We start from the raw sequence: 11,309 nt of genomic DNA on the forward strand, positions 1-11,309 counted from the left end.
CTCCAAATTGAAATTCACACTAAGAACCTCATATACTGTATTTATAATAGTTTTGGGCATAATATATGGTATAAATACAAAGAAAATGAGTTAAGTAGTGAAAAAATCTACTTGTATTCTGCGAAATCCGTGATGGGCTCTTTTTAACCGTTACAAGCCATCTCCACAACATCACGGCTACCACAAACGAGATCACGATTGGGGTTTTTTTAAAAAAAAATTACGGTTTTAATTGCAATAATCAAGCTTAGCTGAACACTATATTAAAATTTTAAGACTTGGATGAAAACCAAAAGGGAATTTATTTCTCATTATTCACTTCAGTACTGAAAAAATTCAAAATTTGCACCAAAAAAAAAGGATAAATTTATCTAGACTTTCCAATCTGCAGTGTAATATAGTACTTTTGGCACACATTGCAGTACAACAACCTGAGCTTCCCTCAATAGCATCCAATGTCCCTAAAAACTACATGATACGAAAAGGGCATTTCTAGGTGTGGAGAGGGGAAAGACAGACTTGGTTGCATGGTACAAGAAATTATCAGCATTGTTGGATTGTCCCACCGGTTACAAGTTACAACAACAATAGAAGCCTTAATCTCTCCCATTGGCCACAATTGGCAATCCACAACCAATTGACATTATACCTGCAAGGATGCGATATTTAATGATCAATAAGTTTACATATTTTCAGCAACAATTCAGATTTTAAAAGTCATAATGCCCGTGTCTCAATGACATTTATCTAAAAGACCTCAACTAGATGAAAATTAAATGTTTTTGAAAGCTTTGATGCATATGACATTAGGCTTACTTAAAAAAGAAAGCAACTAGTAGAGCGAGAAATATGCTCAAACAGTCAAACATTATCAGAACTTTTTTTTTTTTTTTTTTTTTTTTTTTTTTTTTTTTTTTTTTTTTTTTTTTTTTTTTTTTTGTTTCCTCAACCAGTTGGTTTATTGCATGTGTACTTTGTAGCATACAGAATACAGAAAAATAAGACATCATATGTAAAAGAAAATATACCCTAAGGAAAGAGAGGCTGATAGAGTAGCCCTGTATTCTCTGGGTATCCCATCATTAAATTCAGATTTTGTATGGCTTGACCTGATGCTCCCTTCACAAGATTATCAATCTGCAGGACAAGCTTACAAAACTCAATGCTACTGGTGGAGAACAAGAAAGAATACAGAACACATACAAAATAATAACTATGTATCAATCTCACTTGTGACTAAATAAATTTTTTTTTTTGAGCTGAGCGCTACTCAAAAGAGCAGACTGAAGATAGTTTAATATCATCTTCAAATAAAGGAATAGCCATCTATTGGTGCAGTGAAGGAAACAATTAAACAATTTTGAGTGTTTTGAAACATACAACAGATATTATGATTGCTCTCCCAGGGATCCTATCAGGAAAGACATTCATATAACAGTAATTCGATCCACGGACATTTCGAGTGTGTGGAATAACACCTTTCTCCAACAAGAAAACAAATTCTTCATTCTGCAAAAAATGAAATAAAGAAGCGAAAATACTGAAGATTAAAGTCAGATGAATAGTTGACACTTGACAGGCATTTTGATTATATCAAATAATGTCTAGGATTTACCTCGGAGAAGATTTTTAAGTGTTCATAGAGATCATCAACAGTCACTCCTGAAGTCATCTGAACGTATATAGTGGATTGCATACCCCGACTCTGCAGGCAAGCAAAGGTTACATTTCCAAGCAGGAAAGTTCTATAAAGAAGAATTCACACTGAAATATAAACTACCATTGGCATCAAGTGTGGAGTGAAGCTGACAGTTACTTTAGATTCTGTAACATCTGACAGCCCTTGTTCTATTTCGGGAACTGAAAAACAAACAGCAAAGTGTTTAGCAGCTTACAAAACACTAGCCTTTATAAGAATGATTTTCAATCCTAAACAAACTTTCAGGTAGTGAAAACAACACACTATAAAAGACTACATACAAAAAAGATGTAACAAAGAAAGCAATGAGTTGGACAACAATGAAACTAGTGATTCATCTTCCAAAGATCTAGATAGTAACTACAGACCTAAAAAGCTGTTTGAAAGAAAAATGTACAAAAACAATCAAGTCTCCAACTAAAACTTCAGGATAGCTCACTTTAACAATAAACCTAGGAAACTTTGATGGACATCAAATACTGACCATGACGATGTCTTGTAACACCATATGCATGAATTCCTTCAGCTACTTCGGTATATAGATTAGCCTCCTTTGCACCACGTCCTACGATATGAACCACTCTTAAAACAATTGCAACAAGATCTGATAGAATTTAATCCCATTTCCCTGGTGAAATGGTATGGACGGATATTTGTTGAAAGAACAAAAACTGAATTTTAAGCATCATACTAACCTGCCCCACTCACACCAGACTTTGCATCAATAATTATGTTACTGTATTCTATAAGATTAGCCTGCAAGGCAAAATACCAGACAAGAAAATACACAAGTTGAAGCTTCAGATAAACATCTATACCACCCCCACTTCTTTCAACGTTCAACAAAGATTACTATCACTGTTCAAACGAATAGGGAAAGCTCAGGAGTAAAGACGTGTTAGTAGGCTCACTTGCTATTGCTTGCAAGACAGTGAAAAGTAGACTAATAGAGAGTTTCAACACCCCTTAAATATTTATCCACCAAATCATCACCCATACCTCAGTCAACGAAAATTTCATCTTACACCTACGTGTACCACGCTCATGGTACACCAGGTCAAAATACAAGAGTTATAAATACGCGTAAAGAACAATGTGTACAAATACAAAGTACACAAGCAAAACAAAAATAAAAATTCAAAATTCTCTCCTTGATTTAAAGGATTGATTTGATATTCATATTCCTTAATTTAATTTATTATTTACATTCCATATTACTTTTGGTAAACAAAATTCTTTTTTTTTTGTTGGGAGAGAGAAATTGAGTTGATGTAAAGAGAGAAACCATGTTAAACATTGAATTTCGAAGTGATTTAATGTCATTATGAAGTTGATTTTATTGTTCTGATGAATATTTTAATTAAAAGATGTAATTGACCAATTCGTTGCAATCGTTGCTGAGAGAAAAGGTATTTTTAAATTTTTTAATCTATTTTTTTCAGTTTCAATGTTATTTTCTAAGGTTGAAGATGGTGTTCTTCATATTCAGATAAATGTTCTTTTATCACATTTTAATTGAAATAAACATATTTTTTTGAGTTTGATTAATATATTATTTGAGTCTAAAATATAAGTTCTTTACATTACAAATAATGTTCTTTAAGTTATATAAACGAATCATATTCATTGGGTATCAATAATACAAATTATGTTCTTTTTCCTTGGATAATATGTTCTTAAATTTTGAATTTTTGAAATTTAAAAATGAAAGGTTTGAATTATATTTGTGTGAAAATAATTTTAGACACAGAAATTCTTGATATCTGAATTTTTGAAATGATTTGACATTAAATTTTTGGTAAAACTCAATTAGTAATCATCTTTACCTTTTTTTAAATAGTTTCTCATACATTATTGTGTTCTTTATATTTAAGTGATATGTTCTTTTATAAATTCATGATGTTTTCTATAATTATATACTATGTCATTTCCGCTTTAATCTGAGTGTACCATGTGCGGGATACAAATCACCAATTGCTTAATTGGGAGTACGATTGGCAGGTAAGGATGGAAATATCCAACGGATGATCCGACCACCTGGTCCATCCGCTTTATTAAACGGGTGAAAAACCCGGTTTATATGGATGAGAGGCGGTGATGGGTGAATCGGGTAATGGATCGTGTTGGATTCGGGTGGTGGTTAATCCCATCCGTCACCCATCCATCCATCTGTTTAGCATTATAAATATTCTTATTTTTTTAAAATAAATATAAATATCTTATGCATATATAATATTTGCATATTAGAAGTTGTATGGTACGATTATATTTTATTTTTTATGTTAATATTTGACATATCACAATTATTTTACAATAATTATTTTAATATTAAAGGGTTAAAATAGTTTTCTCAAGTTTTTTTTATCTAAAATTAATTTTTATTCACCCACCCGTTTACCACCCGGCCTATCCGTTTCCCCCGCGGATGGTGGATGGATGGATTTCGGGTGATGTATTATGCGGGTGACGGATGGATTGGGTGAAACGGATGGATGCGGGTGGAGCTCCAACGATCCGAACCCGATCCATTTCCATCCCTATTGGCAGGTGAAGGTTTAATTGTCGTGCATCTCCTAAATGTTCTAAAAATTGTTCAAGTGTCTGTTCTTGCATAGTCTTCTCATTTATTCAATTTTTCTGAACTTAGCTCTACCTTTCCCCCACCCCACCACCTCAACACAAACTCAAATGTAGCTAAGACTTGAAGTGATGTTAGAAAGATAGAAAGAGCTCCTGATTTTAACATGAATCTCTCATGTACCTATTTGAAGCATTTAACTGTTAATATTATGGCTGTGATTTACATATCTTTTAATCATGAATCTTATGCCCCACTGATGTGTCACTATTGTAATGCAAATCAACCTTTGAAATCCTTATTGGTTAGATTAATAGCCTGAAGCTAAACAATAGAAGGTGAAATAGTAATGTCATACACTCATACACATTCATTTTCCTTTTTATTTAAATCTTATTTACATTCTACAAAACCATTCATGAGCCAAAATCTTAAAAAAGGTCAAAGCAGATCTTTTGAAGCAGAATAGAAATTGCTAACCTTTAATAAGGGAACAAGAGGAAGCTGAATTGAAGTTGGGTAACAACCAGGGTTAGCAACTAGGCGAGCATTCTGAATTTCACGCCTTAATATTTCTGTTAAACCATATACAGCTTCTTTCTGGAGGCAAGACAGTAAACAAATTTCAAAGAAGAGGAAAAAAAAATAGACGCGTGGATTTTGAGTGCAAAAGGTTAAACAAGAAAATTTCACGACATTTCAAAACAACGAACAATGTTGATAACAGTCTTAGTTATTAGAGAACAGTATGGACTGGTTATCTCCGGTTAATCATAAGCTTCTAATATAGATCAGAACCACCTGGTATGTCCAAACAATAAAAACTCCATGAGAGAGTATAATTGATAAAATTGTCATTTTTGACCTAAGAAGGATTTTATATGCCATTGCTTCAAGAAAGGGATTTAATACAATAGATGTGTAAGTTTTAGCTATGACATATCATATCATGTTTTACAAGTGAAGCCATCAGATTTGCCTTTGCTTTATTGTATGTCTGAAGGACTTCATAGATCATATAGGAAAGCTGTATAGATTGACCAGAATTTGGTAAGACTAAAAGTATGGTGCAAATAAATCATCCAAAAACACTAATAATTGGCATACCTGTAATTCTGGTGCTCTGTGAGGTTGACCATACCATTCCTCATATTCAGCAGTATCTCGCAGTCGGAAATCCTTCACAAACATTCACATTCAAGCAGTTAATTTCCACATGTATATAAATATAAACTAAAAAAATAGAAAGTGAGAAAGAAACATCTACATTGGACACATACAGCGGAAAGATCAACAACTTTTAGCGAGCCAGGAAGTGCCTTAATAATATCCTGGACAAGAAATGAACAAAAAAAGGAGGATGTTACATGTTGATGTCAAACTGAAGTGAAATTGGTCACACGGACATGTGAAGTTTTTGCATAAATCCCACTGACTTCATTCCAGTAGATAAGATCTTATCGTGCATTCGTGCAATGCTTATTATGTAAGGCAGGGGAAAACCTGTGTTGTGCCATGGGGCAAACAACAGAACACAGCATCAACTTTCGAAAAGTCTGCATCACTGACAGCAACCAAATTTGGCAAATCCTGCAAAGAAGAAGATCAACATCTTCATCGACAGGTTTATCATAAACTAAAGCAGAAGAACAAACTAGCGAAAGTGAAACAAAGTACAATGACTTCATACCTGGGTGATCAAATGTGGAAATACTGAAGCAATTGATTGACCGGCCTTCCTATCAGCAGTCATCACAGAGATACCAAAGTATGGATGATTGGCGAGCAAACGAACAATCTAAAAGAAGGAACACATGTAGAAAGTCGTTAAAAAATGAGCACATACATCTCAAATAAATCAACAACATTAAAGCTACACTACGAAACTAAAACATAAGAGATTCTCCCAATCTTTATCCAAAAGGAACAACACAATCTAATGCGTCATAAAGTTAACTATGTATTGTAATAATTTAAAGAGACACGTACACTATATTACTCCGTACTTCAACTCTTCATTTCACATCAATTACTTGTGTTAGATAGATGAATGAAACACACACTTCATTTTAGACCAAATATGCAAAATCCTATAACCTAGTCATGCTGAGTCCAAGTAACATTGCAAAGATAACCCAGTAATGTTTTTTCTTTTTTTTTTTTAATTTTTAGATATACACAAACAAAATATACTTCGTATATAATTATTCCAATAAAATGTTTGCACCAGCTATATACTAGTAAGATCACAATTGCTACTTATAAATCAAACATATACAAGCAACAAATGGAGAATTAATTTTGCCATTAAACATTAATTTTTATAAATCAAGTATATTAGAAATTATTACCTCAGAACCAGTGTAACCACTAGCACCAAGAACACCAATTTGAATACTTTTCTGCAAATTATTCTTCTCATAAGATTGCAAATTCTTTGGAGCTGAAACTACGCAGGCCCGAACCTGAGCCCGGGCAGGAGGGGCGGCTGCCCTGGACCCATGGAGATAAAGTCCATTGTCATACTTCCATCCCAACATTGAAGAGTTATATACAAAAGGCTGCAACAAATTAGCAACCAATTTTGACTACATTATTCAAATTAGGCTCTAAAAACCACATAAAAAATCTTCTTGCCTAAGAATATCAACATACGGTGCACATAGCAAAATTCTAGCAAAAAAATTGCTCATTAAAATCTTTCACACCTTCAATAATAATAACTAATAGTTAAAAAATACAATGACGGATCCAAGATTTGAGAAATGGGGGGGTACAAACTCAATTAAAAAAATAATAAAAAATAAAAAAACGTTAAAATACACCATTATTTTTTTTTTAACATAATTCGTATTACAATTAAATAAGAGAGAAAGATTACATATGTTTTAAATTAAATTTAACAATTGCATACGACAAGTTTTCATAATTTGGCAGCTTTTAATTACACCATCATCACCACTTGCAAAAACAAGTCCCTCTCACTAAATAAAACTAAACAATATTCCACACCTGCACACCTGCAATTGCAAACGGAAGAATCAAGGCTAGTTTTTAAAAGTAAGTAAACTAGTCTATATGAATTGTGTTTCTCGGTTACAACTAGAGGTGGTTATTGGACAGGGTAGCCCAATGATAATAGGGTCAGGGCCAAGCTCATAGGGCTTTTAATGGACAGGGCTATTAATGGACCGGGCCAATAAATTGGGTAGGGTCAATATAGGGCCAAAATATTTTTCCAATTTAGTTGATAAATAAAATACATAATGTAAAAATAATTATATAGATTAATTTGTATTCATATGTATTTAATCATGGCTTTGTCCAATATATATTTTAATTGATATTTTGTAGGCCCGCCTATTATCGACCCGCAACCCGCATTGGCCCGACCCTATATTGACCCTATAAAATGTGACCCTCTTTGACCCTGACCCGCAACCAACCCGCACCGACCCTGACCCGACCCGCCCAATAACCAGCTCTAGTTACAACTAACATCATGGATAGTCCCCAAGATCTTTGTGACTTCCCTCCACCTCCACCTCCACCTCCCTTCCAAAAGTATTCTAAACTATTGTTTATCATCTTCCAATTCTAGAATATAAAATCAAAACCCATAATTAGTCTAAATCTAATATCCAATTCATCTTCCAATTCTACTGTCATTTCTTCGAATAGGTGGTGAGCATTATTTCCAAATAGGCAAAAGCAAGGAGATTTGCAATTAGCATTTAGCATAGCAATACCCAGAACTTAAAAGTTGCAATTGCTAATTCATGCAGTGAAATCAAATATTAAATTCAAAATAAAAGTTGCAATTGCTAATTCAGGTGTGCACCAGGCCCGTCCCTGAGGCAGGGCACCCCCTGCCCCCCTGGGCCCAGGGAAAAGAGCTCTGACTTCATAGTTAAATCCTCACATTAAAGTGTTATGCAATACATTTGCAAACAAATTTTAGGGATATTTGACATGATGATAACAAATACAAACAACTTACCTCAGAAGCTGCTTCAATGGGGATACAAAAACTAGACTCAACGGAGAACGCCAACTGCGCTTCAATGGAGAACGTTGAATGCGCTTCAATGGATATCTCACTAATCTCAAAGACACCAATTTTATGGGTTGGACGCCTTGGATCCCTATGACCCGCCATAGTTATTAAAGGGTTAGATCCGTCTAATAAATAAATGGGTTTAGAGTAAACCTCTTTGAAAAGGTACAAAATATAAATTTATTTTTACACTTCTATTTCCTTCCCATACCAAAGCTAGTATAATTTGTCTCGTACAAAAAAAAAAAAAAAAAAAAAAAAAAAAAAAAAAAAAAACCTTATATTATTTTATTTGTAAGTTTTTTTTAAATTTTTAAAACCACCGGAATTACATTAACAAACGAAAAGAAAGTATGGTAACATAAGTCGATCACAATTTATCATGTGTTAAATGTGTTTAGGAAGAGTTTTCCTAAAAATGTAGTTAGGAGACTCTTTTTGTCATGGCCAAGTGTGAATTATGCAATTGTATAGGTAGTGTTACCTTTGCGGTTTTAACATCAGCTGACGGTCATTTACATTTTATTATAAATGCAGTTGCAGACTAGCAACTTAGCAAGTGTAGAATTGTATGACTTAGTTAATTATATGAGTTGGTTAGTGTTCTGTGTAAAACGGATATACCATCTAGATCAACCAAAGAAATTCCAAAATGCGAGAAGGGACTACGTCACTCCACACCCGTTGGATAAACTCCCATGGTTGAAAGTGAGTCAATTTGTGTACTACATTATTACCCCCTCGCTTTACAAAAGACCATGAAACACTAGTAAAATTAGGGGAAAAAATCTAGAATATCCTTACTAATCAGATGAAAGGAACTGGAACCATGCAAACGCTTCCTCATTGCCTCAATCACCATTAGATTAACTCTCGATCTCCAATGCGGCTCATACCCTTATGTCTAGCAATCTTCATGCCCTAAAATATCGCTTTCACCTCCATCTTAGTCTCTCATTTTTCACTCCACTACACCGTAGATCCCCAAAGCACCCCCCCCCCACAAGTCCTGCAGACTGCACCCAGCCATGTCCCCACCTCCCCCAAAACACCTGCAACAACAATAATTTTAACCACATCAGATGCCGAAGGAGACCCGCCTACAAAGACACTCTTTCCACCCATCTATTCCCCTTGTTATTCAACTTTTCCACCTCACTCCCCTTCGTATTAAAGCATAGGCAATAATTTGCTCAACATTCAGATTTTCACCCTCAATCATCCATTTGTCCTTGCGCCCTACATAGCCCTACACATGGTAATTAAACTCACCATATCCTCCCCAAAATCATCAAAACAGTGCTCTCATCAGTCACCCATACTATAAAGAGAGTGAGACAAAACCATAGAATAATTGCACTTACTCCAGATTGCTCGGGCTAAACTGCAATCTTTTTACACCTGCATGATAGATCTTTTTTCTCTCTAGGACTCTAGCAAATACCACAAGCTAGTAGTCAGGGCACAAACTAGCTACAAAAGAAATTAGTTTTAGTTTTAAAATCTTATGTAGCCTATAAAACTAATTTGCTAATTAGTTTACTATAAGAGTTGCTCTAATACTACATCGGTTCTTTTTATTGGATATATTTTAACTTTACACCCTAATATCCCAACTAGTTCAGTGAACACCCAGCCAAACCTTAACTCTAACTCTCGAACCCCACTTATGTGATGAACTCCCAACCTAATCCCAACCCTTACTCTCAAACTACACTTATGCAGCGAACTTCCACCTAGTAACAACTTAGTCAATCGATCAAACTCATACGCACCCACCTTAGTCGGCTCGAACTTATGACCACCAAGCTCTCCACACCAACCCCGACACTCTAGTATCTTAAAAATATTATTTATTATAATTAAAATTAATTTTTTATATTTAAGTTAATATTAAGCTATATTTTGTTTTAATTAAGACAATTCTTTTTAAATTGAGAGTTAATTATAGTATAAGTCAAATGATGACTTCTTTGACCGGTCACAAGTAAAATTCAGTACTTAAATTATTTATGGAATATCATTATTTTTTAATTTACTAAAGTTAAATTAATATTAGAGGATCGCCTAAAGTTTGACTTCGACTTATTGTGGTTATTTTTTTCATTATTTTATTGTATTATATTAGACTTTTCTTTAACTTATCATCTGTATATGCATTTCTATTTTACACTATATTTTTCATACTGTAGACACCTAAAAATGTCTCCCCAAAACCAAACCCGATGATGAACACCTTTCACCGCCATTATTGATCGGGTTGAGTATTTAATCTTTGGAGTTCTTAAATCCATGTTCTATCCAATATATTTCATGAACCAATCCAATTTCTAGCTCATTTCCCTAAACCATAACCTATTTTCCACTTTTCGTGTCCATATTGCAAAATCGAGAGAAATTGATTTTATGACTACATAATTTTGTTCCAATTATTATTTTTTTGGATAGGCCTTAAAATAAGATTTCCAACCATATATCATAAGCCCAATTCCGAGCTATAACGAAAAAGATATGAGCAAAACACTAAATTCGGCCCAAAAACAAAACCCTTCCACTAAAACGGCCATATATTAAAATCTAAAAATCATTTTGACCTGATTCAATTGGATTGGAAAGTATACTTGATAAGCTTTCTAATGATATATTTTATGTGTTATTCCGAGTTACGGATCAAAAGTTATGATGATTTTAAAAACGGGTAAAAAAACTAGAATCACCGCGCACAGTGCAAAAGCACCGTGTCACGGGAGTGTGCCCCGTCTGACGGTGCCTTCCCCCGTCTGACGGTGCCTAGTGCCGTGACACGATATCATGTCACGGTGCCATTTTTGAAGATTTTTTGTGTCAAATTCCACCGTGGCACGGTACCTGTTGCTCTGACACGGTACTTGCTGCCGTGACTCGGTATTTCTCACCGTGTCTGTAGGCGTCGTTTGAAGTGCGCCTACGTTAAAGCATGTGTGAATATTCTTGGC

The 11,309-nt window shown here is 34.3% G+C and overlaps 1 protein-coding gene across 1 annotated transcript; it reads right to left on the bottom strand.

The window, feature by feature from the left end:
• Positions 1–285: 285 nt before the first annotated feature.
• LOC110739185 (probable N-acetyl-gamma-glutamyl-phosphate reductase, chloroplastic) lies at positions 286–8,585 on the bottom strand. The gene is made up of 14 exons (XM_021919646.1): positions 8,278–8,585; positions 6,629–6,838; positions 5,968–6,075; positions 5,781–5,867; positions 5,558–5,608; positions 5,385–5,456; positions 4,758–4,877; positions 2,395–2,455; positions 2,184–2,264; positions 1,781–1,860; positions 1,616–1,705; positions 1,381–1,509; positions 1,029–1,137; positions 286–649 (listed from the first exon to the last, which is right to left on the bottom strand). Exons 1-13 carry the CDS (start codon positions 8,434–8,436, stop codon positions 1,030–1,032), a joined length of 1,356 nt encoding a protein of 451 aa, XP_021775338.1. The 5' UTR covers positions 8,437–8,585; the 3' UTR covers positions 286–649; position 1,029.
• Between the last annotated feature and the right edge of the window lie 2,724 nt (positions 8,586–11,309).

This window comes from Chenopodium quinoa, unplaced genomic scaffold (genome assembly GCF_001683475.1).
Source record: "Chenopodium quinoa cultivar QQ74 unplaced genomic scaffold, ASM168347v1, whole genome shotgun sequence".
In the NCBI taxonomy this organism is placed as follows: domain Eukaryota; kingdom Viridiplantae; phylum Streptophyta; class Magnoliopsida; order Caryophyllales; family Amaranthaceae; genus Chenopodium; species Chenopodium quinoa.